Raw genomic sequence first — 16,310 nt, 5'->3', positions numbered from 1 at the left:
GGAGCAAATTAGCCGCAGGAATCTCTACAGGGGCCAAGTAACAGCCAACCCCCATTACGGATTGACTAACTCAGGAGTCCAACAGTTAGATGTGGGACTTCTTTGATCTGCAGGACTCAAACCGTTCAAGTGGATAAATCCAACAAGGAGGGCAGAAAACATTTTTTTATTTACCCACCCCCCCCCCCACAAAAAAAAGACAAGCAGAATGAAATATCACCAACAGCTTAAACATCAAGTAAAACACAACAAAACCACTGTCCCACCACACCAGGCTGCCTCACTGCGCCAGGGCCCCGAGTTCAATTCCTGAACTTGGGTGACTGTACACTTTTCCCCCGTATCTGTATAGGTTTTCTCCGGCTTCCCCCACAGTCCCGAAAGGCATACTGGTTAGGTGGTTGGCCATGGCTAAAGTGTCCCTTTAGTGTCCCAAGATGTGTAGGCTGGGTGGATTAGCAGGGTAATTACGTGGGGTTACAGGGATTCGGCCTGGGTAAGATGCTGTTATCGGAGAGTCAGTCCAGACTCGATGGGCCAAATGGCCTGCTTCTGCGGTGTCAGGAATCTATGATTAAAATGTCCATTTTGATTGCCTAGCCCTTTAGTGGCATACTTGGCTTGACTCTTGTCGTGTAATGTGCTATGGCGGGGCCCTGCGAATTGCTGGAAGTGATAACCAGCGAAGGGCAGAGTCCAAAACGGTGTCTGCAAACTCATGGTGACTGGCAAAGCAACGTGCCCAGGAGCTGAGTGTTGAAGCTGCTCCGTACAGCATTATCACGGAGACTGAGGTCACAATGAGCACAACTTAGTTAAGCAAATGTTTGATTACAGAAAACTCGCTTGCTCAAAGTGTGGCACAATAAATAAAAGTCAGCAAAACATTTAACTGAACCAGGTTCAACTGCACACCTGCGTCCTTCTTTAGCTCCAAGTGCCACTGCACAGACCGGCTATTTAAGATTCAGAATCCCCACAGTGCAGATAAAGGCCATTTGGCCCATCAGGACTGCACTGACTCTCCAAAAGCTCACGTACCCTCCCCCTTGTAACCCCACACATCTATCCTGCTAATATCGAAACCAACAGAACTTGGGACTAAAGAGCAATTTAGCCAACCGCCTAACCCACACTGTGGGAGGAAACAGGAGCACCCGGAGGAAACCCACCCAGACATGGAGAGAATATGTAAACTCCACACAGTCACCCGAGGCCAGAACTGAACCCAGGTCCCTGGCGCTGAGACAGCAGTGCTAATCACCCTGCCAACATGCACAGTGGTGAGCACTGATTTTTGAGACTGTGCCAGTTCACTTCCAACCATCCAGAGAAACAACCAAATACCGCAATTCCGCCAGGTCCAAAAACCAAAGTTCCGCTAACAAGTCTACATTAACCCCCTGGATCTTTCCAGCGAGATTCCGGCGGACGTAAAATCATCCGATGCATTGAGAATCCACATGCCCCCAGAACTACCACAAGTCCTTCATCTGAGAGATGGGCAACTTTTACAGGTGCACCACAGAAAGCATTCTTTCTGGTTGTATCACAGCTTGGTATGGGCTCCTGCTCTGCCCAAGACCGCAAGAAACTGAAAAACAAATCGTGAAGGTAGCCCAATCCATCACACAAACCAGCCTCCCATCCACTGAGTCTGTCTACACTTCCCACTGCCTCAGAAAAGCAGCCAGCATAATTAAGGACCCCACCCCCCACGCAGCCCGGACATTCTCTCTTCCGCCTTCTTCTGTCAGGAAAGAAGTACAAAAATCTGAGGTCACGTACCAACCGGCTCAAGAACAGCTTCTTTCCTGCTGCCGTCAGACGTTTGAATGGACCTACCTCGCATTAAGTTGATCTTTCTCTACACCCTAGCTATGACTGCAACACTACATTCTGCACCCTCTCCTTCTCTATGATAACACACAAGAAACAATACTTTTCACTGTATGTTAACACGTGACAATAATAAATCAAATATCCTAGCAATGACTAAATTCATTCTGCCCCTTCTCCTTTGCTTCTCCCTTGTGTACAGTATGTCTCGTCTGTATAGCACAGAACAATACTTTGCACTGTTTACTAATACATGTGACAATAATAAATCAAATCAAGCGCATCTTGCCTTTTGAAAGCTCAATGCTGAGCATTTCTGCTCACATTTCCAAATGCTCACTAACTTTAATTTTTCACGGGATCGTGGACTTGCCTACGAGCAACGTTCGAAAAAAAGTGGGCCTGTAGTTAACTGCTTTATCTTCCCCTTCTTGAGCTAAAAAAAATCTGTGTTGGTTAACCTCCAAGACCACAGCAGTAATGAAATAACTCAACAGCTAGTAAGTGAATGCAATGCAAATACAAGCGGGGGAGTGAGAGGGTTTGAGCTGAGCCTATTCAGCAACTGCTGCTCTCACTGCATTAGCCACCAGCTGCCCTCTGAAACAAATCAGATTCAGTAATGAAAAACAAGCCCCGCGAAGCAAAACGGCTTAGCGAATACTCACTGATCCGGCAGTCCGGTCCCGCGAAGCCAGGCGCACACTCACAGCGATACCAGTTTTCACCGTCTACACAAGTCCCACTGTTGTAACTTGAGGTCAGAAAGTCAAGTGTCAGACGCGGAGGCATTTACAGTCACACAAAAGAACGCAAGAATACATGTAAAAACCTCACTTACCATGGGTGCGGATTGCAATCATTTGTATCTGGAGGGGGGGAAGAGAGAGAAAAAATTAAAGTTTTAATGACAAGTCAGAGAGGCTTCTGCGAAACATAAAATTCCCACTGTACTCGCGCCCTTAGGTGGTTACTTGTTAACAGGCCAATGATTAAAGTGTAGGAAGTCATTTACTGTTTGTCAAATAGGCTGTTACTCTTCTGAATGGATTCCAGGCTTTCACCATGGACTCTGCTAAATACATCTTGACAGATGTGCGCATAGGGAGGCAGTCCTTGTAAAGCAACTAACAGGAAGAAATGAGTGGAAGCAGACATTTCACCGATCTGCCAAGAATGTTGGGAACAAGATCACATCTGCGTTCATTTATGCAATTTGTGTCTCTCCCAGGCACAGGTCTCGAGCTGGGCAGTAAAATGAATTGCGATTAGATCGGGCAGAGACGCAGTTAAAAATGCTTATTTTCCCTGCTTTAAGAGAGAGAAAAGAAAGGGGGGGAAAAAGAAACATGGCCAAGAGGAGAACATAAACATGGTGAAATTAGATTCAGGCCTGAATCTGACAGAGGAGTGAACAGCAAGTCTGCTGTTAGCTAGACTTGCCCTCACAGGTTTCATCTTGCATTATTTTTTGGCCGTGGCGACTCAAAGTGAGTGCAAACTGATAACGTCACCCGAGGGAGGGGAGTAGGGCATCAGGGACTGAAACAAACAGGGCAAGTAACCAAATACTGCCTTTGTTTCACCACGACTAACAGTGCAAAGGCTGAGAAAGGGTGGGCAATTTCAATTCAGCTTCAGAAAGCGAAATAAAAAGGGAGGGAAAGAATGATTGGACAGAGAGAGAAAGCAGATAATAGAAAAGTAAACATACAATTTACATTTCCAACAGCAACCGAAACCTGAAGGAATGAGACTCCACACTTTCGAAGAATTAATTCTCAGTGGCAGAGGATTTATTCATCGCATTGATATAGAGCAAAGGCCAAAATGGACAAGGTTTCTGTAGGGAGTTTAGTTTGTATCCACTGTACAAGTTCAGCAACTGTGCGCCATTCCGAAGTCTGAGGGAGGGTGGGATGCAGACAGCAAACTTAACCGAATAGATGAAATTTGCACAGATAGTTTGATATTTCATCTTTAACCACGTCCCTGCCCATTGCCTGAAGTTACACTGCTACATCCGCGCATAAATAACAGCAAGAACCATTAGTTTGGTGGCGATTAATGGTGGTCAGAGGAATAGGAGTTAGACCCTTCAGTCCCACAAATCCATTCTGCCATTCCATAAGCTCATGACTAATCTGTGACCCAACTCTATATACCCACCTCAACCACAGGTATTCAGGGATACGTGGCAAACAAAATGCAATCGTTCAAATTTTAACCACAACTGCTCCAGCATCAACACCCAATTATGGAAGAATGCAGCAAACTACCACTTTGCACGAAGATGAGTTTCTGAATTTCACTACTGAAAAGGTTTCTAAACTATACTGCTTATTCAGAGACCTCAAATTGAGGAAATACTTTCTCTCTTGACTCCATCCATTTCCCTCAACTTTGATCCAACTGACCCAAAATAGGAGAAGTCCCTTGAGCCTGTGCCCACTCAATAAGATCATGGTTGATCTGTGTCAAATCGATTCCCTTGCCCAACAAGAATCTATTCACCTCTGCCTTAAAAATATTCACAACCACGTGCCTTCCAAGATAGATATCCAAAGTCACACAACCTTCAAAGATCGCTAATCTGATCTAAAAGGGCGAATCCCAATTTCCCCCCTCCGCAGTTCTGGACTCTCCCACACGAGGAAACATCTTGCCGAGACCATTCAAGACCTTATAAACTTCAATCCAATCTGTCCTCACTCTTCCAAACTAAGCCAATAAGTTTATTAGTGTCACAAATAGGCTTACATTAACACTGCAATGAAGTTACGGTGAAAATTCCCTAGTTGCCACACTCCGGCACCTGTTCGGGTAACAGGGAAAATTTAGCATGGCCAATGCACCTAACCAGCATGTCATTTGGAGTGTGAAATGAAACCCATGCAGACACGGGGAGAACGTGCAAACTCAGCGCTGTGACCCAACCCAGGAATCGAACCGTGAACCCTGACGCTGTGAGGCAGCAGTGCTAACCCACTGTGCCAGCAGCAGAAACAAACCCTCCTTAACCAACTAGATTCCAGCCAATAAAATCTCTCCTAATTTAACCCTTGGGTGTCCAGGTATCAGTCTCATACATCCAGGCTGCACTTCCAAGGTGCGGAGCCCAGACCCGCTCTCAATAACTCCTGATGTGGTCTAACCAGGGGTTCGTTCAAACGAAGGAGAGAACCCTCTCCTTGTATTCTAGATATAAAGGCCACATTTCATTTGCCTTCTATTATTTTCTCTCAAGATCATTAAAAATGTCCTGAAAGGATACATTACCCCACCGGTCACCTGCCTGGATAAAACACAAGTAACCTGAAGCACATTGGACGGTTTTGGCAATGGGGAAGGTGCAGTGCATTAAACTGGTGGCTGTTCACTACAGTAACAAGCACAGCGCCCTGTTATATATTTTTACCGCTCCACCGTATTGGCACTCACTTTGCGAACACGTGAATCCTTCCCAACCTTCCTTGCAGACGCAAGTAAAGGAATCGCCGCTGACCACACAGGTCCCACCGTTCTGACATGGATTCGGCAGACAGCTACTATTCCTTGCTACGGGGACAAGGGTGGTGGGGGGGGGGGGGGGGGGGGGGGGGCGGAAGAAAAAATAAAAAGATTGCAGTCTTAGCCAAGAGAATACCGAGAGAGGGGGATGGTTTAAAAGAAAGCATAAATTATACTCCAATAGAGAAAATGCTGGAAAATCTCAGGTCTGGCAGCAGCTGGAAGGTGAGAAAACAGCTGATGTTTCGAGTCCAGATGATCCTTTGATTTTTTTTTCCGACCAAAGGTCAGCTGGACTCGAAACCATGATGTGGAGATGCCGGCATTGGATTGGGGTGGGCTCAGTACGTCTCATTACACCAGGCTGAAATCCAACAGGTTTATTTGCTGAAGGAGCAGCACTCCAAAAGCTCGTGCTACCAAATAACCTGGACTTTAACCTGGCGCCGACAGACTTCTTATTGGACTCGAAACATCAGCTCTTTTCTCTCCTTACAGATGCTTAAAGTTTATTGATTAGTCACAACGCAGGCTTACATTAACGCTGCAATGAAGTCACTATGAAATTCCCCTAGTCACCACACTGCAGCACCTGTTAGGGTCAATCCGCCTAACCTGCACATCTTTGGACTGTGGGAGGAAACTGGAGCACCCGATGGAAACCCACGCAGACACTGGGAGACCGTACAGTGACCCACGCCAGGTCCCTGGCGCTGAGAGGCAGCATGCCGGACCTGCTGAGATTTTCCAGCATTTTCTCTTCTGGTTTCCGATTCCAGCATCCGCAGCAATTTGATATTATTAAAACTGTACGATTTACTTACCAATGTTGCAAGTGGCACCTTCCCAGCCAGCAGGACACATACACTTAAAGGTATCTCCTTCATCATAACAAGTTCCGCCATTGTTGCACGTGGCTTCATCGCACTGACTATCCCCTGCAAAGCACCACAAGTCTTAAAACAGTTGTCCACAAACGAAACGAGAAAAAACAAAAGGTCCCCGCTTTCTTGTGCGAGCACCACAATGCTTTGCTTGAGGAATTAAGCCAAGGACACTTACTGGAGTGACAGGTCTTGCCTTTCCAATCATTCTGGCATTCACAGTAGAAGTCATTCACCAGATCCTGACACTTGCCTCCGTTCTGACATGGGTTGACGCTGCAGTCATTGATATCTGCAAAAGGCAAAGCCTAGACTCAATGGCTGGCACACACAACTGGCACTGCACCATCAGGCTTGAAGACAGAATCATCTCACACCAAGTATTGCCCACACAGGAGAAAAGCGAACCTGCACACATCTTCCACCAGCCCTAAAACTCACAGCGCTCCTCCAATTCTGACCTCACCTCCCATCCCCAATCTCCCACCATTGGTGCAGTGGTTTCAGCTGCCCTGGCCCCTGCCTCTGGAATTCCCGGGAGGCGTAGGTTAGAGAGATTAGCGGGTTAAATGTGGGGTTACGGGGAGAGGGCCTGAGTGGGATTGTTGGTGCAGATTCAATGGGCTGAATGGCCAGCTTCTATGCTGCAAGGTCTCTAATGATTATTTTATGACATCATAGATCATAGAACCCTACAGTGTAGAAAGAGGCCCTTCGGCCCATCGAGTCTGCACCGACCACAATCCCACCCAGGCCCTACCCCCATATCCCTACATATTATACCCACTAATCCCTCTAACCTACACATCCTTGGACATACCTCCCTGCCGTACATTTAGTGATTTCTCTTTCACCAACCCTTTGGTCATCCACCCCAACATCTCCCCACGGGGCTGGGTCTCAGTTTGACAAAACGTCACCAGGGAGTTTAAACATATTTTAAAAAGTCAACACAAACTCAAATTCTTGTTGCAATGCCAGCCTGACAAATACAAACAAGGTCTACGTACATCTACTCGCTACACATTTCAGAACCCCTACAGTACAGGTGGTCATCATTTGGCCCATCCAGTCTGTACTGACCACAATCCCACACAGGCCCCATCGATGTTACCCTACACATTTACCCTGCTAATCCCCCTAAAACTAGAATTAATTTAGCACGGCCAATCAACCTAACCGGCACATCTTTCAGACTGTGGGAGAAAACCCACGCAGACGACAGGAGAATGTTCAGACTCCACACAGACATGATCCAAGGCCAGAATTGAACCCGGGTCCCTGGCGCTGTGAGGCAGCAGTGCTAACCGCTGTGTATTTAATCTGGGGAGCACAAGGGATCTGGGATATTCACCTTGCTAAACTACAGAGTAAATAGTGGAGAAGTGGGATTAAGCTGGGGAGAGGGGCAGAGAGGGGGGCCTCGGGTCACTTTGTGGAGTCTGCACGTTCTCCCCCATGTCTGTTTTTCCTCCGGGTGCTCCAGTTTCCTCCCACAACCCAAGGATGTGCAGATTAGGTGAATTGGCCATGCTAAATTGCCCTTTAGTGTCCGAAGTGTAGGTAAGAAGGGATTAGCAGGGCAAGTACGTAGGTTTACACAGACGGAATTTGCACATTCTCCCCGTGTCTGCGTGGGTTTCCTCCAGGTGCTCCGGTTTCTCTCCCACATTCCAAGGATGAGTGTCAGGTGGATTGGCCACGCTAAATTGCCCTTTAGTGTCCAAAGTGTGGGTGAGGAGGGATTAGCAGGGCAAGTACATGGGTTTACAGAGATGGGACAGAGTGGAAGACAGTGTCAGAGTTGGTGTAGCCTTAATGGGCCAAATGGCCACCTTCTGCACTGCAGGGATTCTAGAATGAGCCTCTGTCTCCTAAACTTTCTACAATTGTATGCAAGAGGATAAAAGCAACTCTCCCAAGTGTGGAGCAAATACTTCAGATTTATTTAATGAACAGACAGTTCTACCATCTTGCTGTGGACATTTTTATTTTTGAAGGGTGCACAGTAACTCGGAGGCTGTCGGACTTACTGATTTGGCAAAGGACTCCTTCCCATCCTTCGTGACAGATACACTGATAAACGTTGACTCCATCAATGCAGGTGCCACCATTTTTACAAGGATCACTTTCGCAGTCGTTAATATCTGTAATGGGGGGGTAAAATAGAGGGTCAGTAAGCCTCTCCCTTTGTTCGAGTCAGTGTAAAATTCCCAAACTTCAAATTATCAGCACTGTTAAAAGGAGCGGCAAGTTCCCGCCGACTTCAGACGCAATCCGATCTCGGAAAATAAGAGCGCAGATAAAGGCTATTAAATATCGCGACGGTTTTAATCTCCTGTTGAAACAAAGGTCACTGCTTCAAACACACTAAAGACAGCAAACTGATCACAAGTTTGCAAATTGCTGCTCACTAACCACAAGGGAATTGAGTGTCAGGATCAGGGACAGCTCACTGATTACTCACAGATGCCACAAGGTCACGAGGGAAAATAAAAAGCCTTGGATAGTCAAGGAAACATGTCAAACCTACAGCACAGTCCAAGGTTCAGACGAGAGAGAGGTTCTGCACATCGAGCACAAGCACTGCTGCCTCACAGCCTCGGCAACCTGGGCTCAATTCCCGGCTTGGGACACACTGTGCGGAGTTTGCACCTTCTCCCCATGTCTGCATGGGTTTCCCTCCCACAGTCCGAGGATGAGCGTTAGGCGGATTGGCCGTGCTCCTCAAGTGTCCAAAGGCGCGTAGGTTAAGAGGGATTAGCCACGCAAGTACAGACGTGGCTTTACAGGGATGGCGGGGGGGGGGGTGGAGAGGCCCAGATAGGACATTGTCAGGAAGTTGGTGCAGCCACAATGGGCCGAATGGCCACCTTCTGCACTTTCCTCCCACAGTCTGAAAGATGAGCTGGTTAGGTGTGTTGGCCATGCTAAATTCTCCCTCAGTGGGCCCGAACAGGGCACCGGAGTGTGGCAACTGGTGGGGGAGGGGGGTCCACAGTAACTTCATTGCATTGTTAATGTAAGCCTACTAGTGACCAATTAACAAACTTTACAAGCTGTAGCTCACAAGGAAATGAATGGGGTATTAACAGGAGAAAGGTGAAAAGAGAGAGAGAGAGAGAGAGGGGAAATTAAAAAGAGGGAGATCGTCATCCTTACTTTCGTGACAGTAGGTGCCAGTGAATCCCTCGTTGCAGTCACAAGTGAATTTCCCTCCTGCCTGGCTCTTGCACTTGCCGTGAGGCCCACAGACGTTCGAGGAGATGTAGCGTATCCCAGCGGGCGTGCTGTTGGATGCCACACCGACTGTGCAGCTGTCAATAACTGAAAAACACCAGGAAGCAAAATACTTTCTGAAAATGGGAAATTTTTCAGAGCCGTGTCAATGAACCCGTACACCAACGATAACAGCGAGGCAGGCAGATGTGCCTTCAGCTATCAATAAATTTAAAATATTTTGTGGAATTTAAGAGCACTCTCCCAACCTTTTGGAAGGAAGCCACAAACAGGGATTTTTTCCCCCCCTGTACAATGGGGGGGAGGAAACGAGGAGCGGGGGAACCCCCAAATGTAATAGTTTTGACACAAACAAAAACGCAAAAACCACCACACGCCTGCATACAACTGCCCGCATTTCTTACCCCCCCGCCACGACAAGCATAAACACTCGAGGTACTTAGATTTTCTTGTAAATGTTAAAACGCACCAGAAACAAGCTGGGGAAATCACTATCGTGCTCTGTGGTGGGTCTGACCTAACATTCTCCATCCACAGAACAGAACGAGAAAGCCACAGAGCAATTATTAGGCGGAACACACACAGAGAGCTGGTTAGTGGTTACGCCTGGGGTCTGCTCCATTGAAAATAATTCCCTCCCCCTTTCTGTAGGAACTCCAGACTCCCACAGCACTCAGGAAACACCGAAGAGTATACATTTTGTTTACTGCACTGACAGGGCTCCGAATGTTGACGAGCTGTGAACCAATAACTTTGGCCAGAAAGGCAGTGACCACTGGTTGTAAAGAACATACCTCTACTTTCTCAGAAGACTAAGGAAGTTTGGCATGTCCGCCACGACTCTCACCAACTTTTTCCAAATACACCATGTAAAGTATTCTTTCTGGGTGTATCACAGCTTAGTATGACTCCTGCTCTGTCCAAGACCGCAAGGAACTACAAAAGGGTCATGAATGTAGCCCAATCCATCACACAAACCAGCCTCCCATCCACTGACTCTGTCTACACTTCCCGCTGCCTCAGCGAAGCAGCCAGCATAATCAAGGACCCCCACGCACCCCGGACATTCTCTCTTCCATCTTCTTGTCAGGAAAACGATGAAAAAGTCCGAGATCACGTACCAGCCAACTCAAGGACAGCTTCTTCCCTGTTGCTGTCAGACTTTTGAATGGACCTACCTCGCATTAAGTTGATCTTTCTCTTCACCCAAGCTATGACTGTAACACTACATTCTGCACCCTTTCCTCTCCTCCTCTCTTATGTACTCTACGAACAGTATGCTTTGTCTGTATAGCGTGCAACAATACTTTTCATTGTAACACCAATAATATACTGGGATACAAGTAGGCTTACATTAACACTGCAATGAAGTTACTGCGAAAATCCCCTAATCGCCACATTCCGGAACCAGCTCAGGGACACTGAGGGCGAATTTAGCACATCCAATGCACCCTAACCAGCATGTCTTTCTGACTTTGGGAGGAAACCCATGCAGACACGGGGAGAATGTGCAGTCTCCACACAGACAGCGAGCCAAGTCGGGAACCGAACCCCAGTTCCTGGCGGTGAGGCAGCAGTGCTAACCACCGTGACGATAGATCACATTAGTGACCATTGCTGGCAAAGAACAGAATTCCTACAGTGCAGAAAGAGGCCATTTGGCCCATCGAATCTGCACTGACCACAATCCCACCCAGGCCCTATTCCCGTAACCCCACACAATTACCCTGCCAATCCCCGATGCTCGAGTCAATGTAGCACGGCCAATCAACCTAACCAGCACGCCCTTCGGACTAGGGAGGAAACCCACGCAGACACAAGGAGGATGTGCAGTGACCCGAGGATGGAAACGAACCCGGGTCCCTGGCACTGCGAGGCAGCAGTGCTAACCACTGTGCTACCCACATGCACTGTAAAGAACACACACACTACCTTAGATCTGGCAATGATGTTACTTCGAATTTGTTGCCTCCCCACAGGAATAACAAAGAGCCACGTGCAGCGGGTGGCCAGGACCTACCTTCACATGGAGTAGCTCTGCAGTGGTCTTTCAAATGGGAACAGTTCTTTCCTTCATAGTCTTCTGGGCAGCTACAGAAGTAATCATTGGCCAGATTAAAGCACGATGCCCCATTCCGACATGGGTTTGGCTCACAGTAATCTATGTCCAGCTGTAAAACATAAAAAAGGGTCATTGTTTGTTTTTTGAGAGTAGGTAACATCAGAAAGAGGTGGGCAGGACAAGAGACAGCATGTTAAACTCTGATTCAGAATGGCGTTGGTATACTCACACCGTAGCTAACATGGACCTATAATCTACCTACACTTCAAACTCTCCAGCTTCAACAATGGGTCATCTTAAACTCTTCCAGGCAAAGAAAGGCGGGGGCTGTTTAGAAGAACGGTTCCCTGATTCAGCTGGGTAAAGGCAACAAAAAAAAGAGGAACAGAGCACAGGATCCCCAGTGTGATGGGATGCTCCAGCACAGTCAGTGAGTTAATCTGCAGCCAGCAGTTTGGACACTGCAATTAACCTTTAACGACCCTGGGACTCAGGAGGGGAGGGGAAGAAACAACACTAATCGGCTACAGCGCCTCATCACGAGAGAGAGAGAGATTTTATTGGGGGTGTTTCCTGATGCTCAGGGTGCTGAGTGTCGACAAGATTGCCTGCTCGTCTATCAGCCCCAGAGAGAGGTCTCTTGCCTCAGAGTCATACTTAGAACATAAGAACATAAGAAATAAGAGCAGGAGTAGGCCATCTAGCCCTTCGAGCCTGCCCCGCCATTCAATAAGATCATGGCTGATCTGTCGCTGCTCAGTTCCACTTTCCCGCCCTCTCCCCATAACCCTTAATCCCCTCTCTTATCAAAAACTTTGGCCAGACAATCGTGCCGCACTCACACCACACAACAGGCACAGTGGGTTAGCACTGCTGCCTCACAGCGCCAGGGACCCGGGTTCGATTCCCAGCTCGGGTCACTGTCTGTGTGGAGTTTGCACATTTCCCTCTGCATTTTCACACTGCGAAAAGGATTGCATGTTAGGTGGACTGGCCACACTAAATTCTCCCTCAGGAACAGGTGCCGGACTGTGGCGACTAGGATTTTCACAGTAACTTCACTGCAGTGTTAACGTAAGCCTTCTTGTGAGTAATAAATAAACTTTACTAATACTGTCGCACCCACACCACGACCCAATACTTTCACACTAACACAACACTACAGGCTAATACTATCACGTGGGGAGCAGCAGGAAGTGTGCCCCAGGCTAGAGTGAAGATAAAAGTGCACCAGGAGGGATTTGCAACAATCTAGTCATATCATGGTCATGTTACCGAGATTAGCCTTCTCAATTCAGATTTTCAACTTGTTGGTCAAATTTGTCAGCCAGTGCCCGGATCTGAACTCTCATTTCCAAATCTAATAGCCCAGGTGCTTGGAGTGTAGCCGTCACCGTGCCAGAGCAACCCTGGTGTCACAGAATAAAAAGGCCACTTTCTTTGGTTGAACAGGGGAAATCAAAAGGTGGACTTCTTTCAAACATTCTTTCCAAGCCCCTGTCCAGTGTGCAGGAGACCCCAAGTGACTTTGAACAGTGTATACCAGTGAAGGGGGTCTTCATGGTAACCCAGTTACCCAGAGTGTGCATTACACCAAAGCTCACCTGACACAGGTTGCCAGAAAAACCAGCAGGACACAGGCACTGGAATCCATTGACTTCATCCTGGCAGTGCCCACCATTGAGGCAAGGGCCACTTTCACATTCATTGATGTCTTTCTCACAATCATCACCAGCGTAGCCAGGCAAACAGGCGCAGCGGTAATCATTAACCAAATCCTGAAAAAAGAGTGGGGGGGGGTGGGGGTGGTAAATGAGTCACAACCTTTGAAAACAAGTCTTCACCACAGATTCCCTGGAAGAGGCTATCCGGCCCAACTCTACGGAAGAGCAACTTACCCAGACCCACCCTATCCCCAGAACCCCACACATTCAGCATGGCCAGTCCACCTAACCCGCAGCTCTGGACACTAAGGGGCAATTTAGCACGGCTAATCCATCTAACTTGTACATCTTTTCAGACTGTGGCAGGGTACTGGAGCAAACCCACGCAGACACGGGGATAACACGCAAACTCTCACAGTCACCCAAGCCCGGAATCGAACCAGACTCCCTGGCACTGCGAGGAAGCAGTGCCAACCACTGTGCCACCCTACAATGGGCAGATACTTAAAACAGCCAATGCACGTGTGGGTCAAAATGCTGAAAGGATTCGAGTCTAACCTCAGTTTGGACACAAACTCTGCCAAACTGCAACGGAGTGTGGATTGTGTGTGAAGTCTATCCCAAGCACATCACAGGAGGAGGAACAGGCCATTTGGACCTTCGAGCCTATTCTGCCATTCAATCGGATAATGACAGACTCGATTGAAGCCTAAAACACCACTTGTCTGCTCCCTCTCCCTGTAAGCGTGGACCTCTCAGATCAAAAACCTAACACCAGCTGTTGATTGGACTCAGCCTTGTATAAACTCAACAAGCCAGTTCCCACTGCCCACTCTGGAAGAAAATTACAAGCCAACAACTCCTGTGAAGAAAGTCCTCCTCATTCCCCCATCTAAACAGGAATCCCTTGCTCATAAACAGGTTCCAAATCCCATCACGAGGGGAAGCATCCATACCAACCTCGAATGAAAATCTAAGCGATATTTATTATTTCATTTTGTTATTTAAAAGAAACCTTTTCACACAAAAAAAAAGCAGAGACGCACCTTGCAAGTTCCCCCATTTTGGCACTGTCCGTGACAGTCGTTCACATCTGCGAACAGAACAACACAAAACTTTTACAAAGAATCTCAAAGGACATTGGCGTGCAGGAGGATGTGGAAGCTTTGGAGAGAGAGAGTGCGAAGGAAGACCACCAGGATGTTGGCCATGAGGGAGGGGGTTGAATAAACTGGGATTGTGTTTCGTTGGAAAGACAGAGGCTGAGAGGGGAGAAGAGACCTGATAGAGGTCTACAAAATTATGGAGGGGAGTAGGCAGAGTGGAAGTGTCAATCAGGAGGGGTCACAGGTTCAAAGTGAGAGGGGAAGTTGAAGGGAGATCTGCAGGGGATGTTTTTCAGGATGGTGGGTGCCTGGAACGCACTGACGGAGGAGATGATGGAAGTAGGCACATTAGCAACATTTAAGAGGCATCTGGATGGAATAGAGGGATATGGACCAAATCAGAGCAGAAGGCTGTTTTTAAGTGTAGGTCATGATCGGCACAGGTTAGGGGGCTGAAGGGCCTGTTTCTGGACTGTACAAACAGTCACATATATTTTTTGCTCTTATTCAGGCAATCTGCTTATGATGGTCTAACGCCAGGCAAACCCTTTAAAAATACTGACCAACACTTCAAGCTCTGGCTTGCTTCTCAAGTGTTATCAGGAAGCGGCTACATTAAGGTTCAACGACTGATAAAATGTATTATTATTTTCACGCCGGATCTTCACAGCTCCTTTAGAGAATTTGCTTCAGCTGCAGACGTCTCCCTGCCTCGTTACTTCTTAACGTAAATCATTCTGAAGGTAGTTTCAAACTTTGCAAGCAGCACACATCAGTTTTACACAATCCCACCCAGCGCCTCCCCCACCACCTCCTGTCCCATGTTAAAATACTAACCCAAATCACAATTCTTGCCACTCCACCCTGGCATGCAATCACAATAGTAGTCACCAATCAGGTTTCGGCAAGAGTTCGCATTTGCACAAGGTTTTCCTTCGCATTCGTTGGCATCTAATGAGAAAGGATTACAAAAAGAAATCAGGATATCCATGCGAATATTGCACAGTGGGTTAGCACTGCTGCTTCACAGCTCCAGGGACCCAGGTTCTATTCCCAGCTCGGGTCACTGCCTGCGTGGAGTCTGCACATTCTCTCCGTGTCTGCGTGGGTTTCCTCTGGGTGCGCCGGTTTCCTCCCACAGTCCAAAGACGTGCGGATTAGGAGGATTCACAGAATCACAGAACCCTACAGTGCAGAAAGAGGCCCTTCGGCCCATCAAGTCTGCACCGAACACAACCCCACCCAGGCCCTACCCCCATATCCCTACACATTATACCCACGAATCCCTCTAACCTACGCATCCCTGGACACTAAGGGGCAATTTCTTAGCATGGCCAATCAACCTAATTGGTTATGGCAAATCTCCCCATAGTGTTTTGGGGGGGGGGGGGGGGGTGCAAACAGGGTAAAATACTTGGTTACAGGAAGGGCCTGGCTGGGTTTGTGGTAGGTGCAGACACGATGGGCTGAATGGCATCTTTCTGCACTGTGGGCATTCTGCGATAGCTGTTTGGGACAATTGAGGGCTAATTCTCAACACTGGGACAGGGTGAGAAAGTGTGTGTGTTATGATGATGCGTGTTACATTTAGTGACTGTAGCTTCAAATTCCAGGGCTCCTACTCCAACCCAAGTTTGGTAATGCATCCTCTTTCAGCAAAGTCCTCACCCAAAGCACAAAAATTTATAAATTCATACTTTATCCGTATTAAATTTATGAATTTAATGACACAAGCAAGCTTGCATTAACACTGCAATGAAGTTACTGTGAAAATATCCCAGTCACCACACACTAGTGCCTGTTTGGGTGCACTGAGGGAGAATTTAGCATGACCAATGCACCCTAACCAGTAAGTCTTTCAGACTGTGGGAGGAAACCAGAGCACCCGGAGGAAACCCACGCAAGACCTGGGGAAAATGGGCAGACTCCACACAGACAGTGACCCGAGTTGGGAATCGAACCCAGCTCCCTGACGCAGCAGTGTTAACCACTGTGCCACCGGGAG

At 47.7% G+C, this 16,310-nt stretch overlaps 1 protein-coding gene across 1 annotated transcript in view; it reads right to left on the bottom strand.

Annotated features, from left to right (window-relative positions):
• The window catches only part of jag1b (jagged canonical Notch ligand 1b), a 65,050-nt gene that overhangs the window by 11,399 nt on the left and 37,341 nt on the right, over positions 1-16,310 (bottom strand). Inside the window, exons 10-20 of the mRNA XM_080200015.1 lie at positions 15,143-15,256; positions 14,246-14,292; positions 13,140-13,313; positions 11,494-11,644; positions 9,396-9,560; positions 8,267-8,380; positions 6,412-6,525; positions 6,174-6,287; positions 5,281-5,397; positions 2,681-2,708; positions 2,508-2,593 (exon numbers count right to left, since the gene is read on the bottom strand). Of these exons, the coding sequence (XP_080056141.1) occupies positions 2,508-2,593; positions 2,681-2,708; positions 5,281-5,397; positions 6,174-6,287; positions 6,412-6,525; positions 8,267-8,380; positions 9,396-9,560; positions 11,494-11,644; positions 13,140-13,313; positions 14,246-14,292; positions 15,143-15,256 (1,224 nt within the window). The remainder of the gene's footprint in view (positions 1-2,507; positions 2,594-2,680; positions 2,709-5,280; positions 5,398-6,173; positions 6,288-6,411; positions 6,526-8,266; positions 8,381-9,395; positions 9,561-11,493; positions 11,645-13,139; positions 13,314-14,245; positions 14,293-15,142; positions 15,257-16,310) is intronic.

The sequence above is a fragment of the Carcharhinus amblyrhynchos genome, chromosome 12 (genome assembly GCF_965287045.1).
Source record: "Carcharhinus amblyrhynchos chromosome 12, sCarAmb.v2.hapA, whole genome shotgun sequence".
NCBI classification, from domain to species: Eukaryota; Metazoa; Chordata; class Chondrichthyes; order Carcharhiniformes; family Carcharhinidae; genus Carcharhinus; species Carcharhinus amblyrhynchos.
This window is presented reverse-complemented; position numbering and strand designations above follow the sequence as displayed.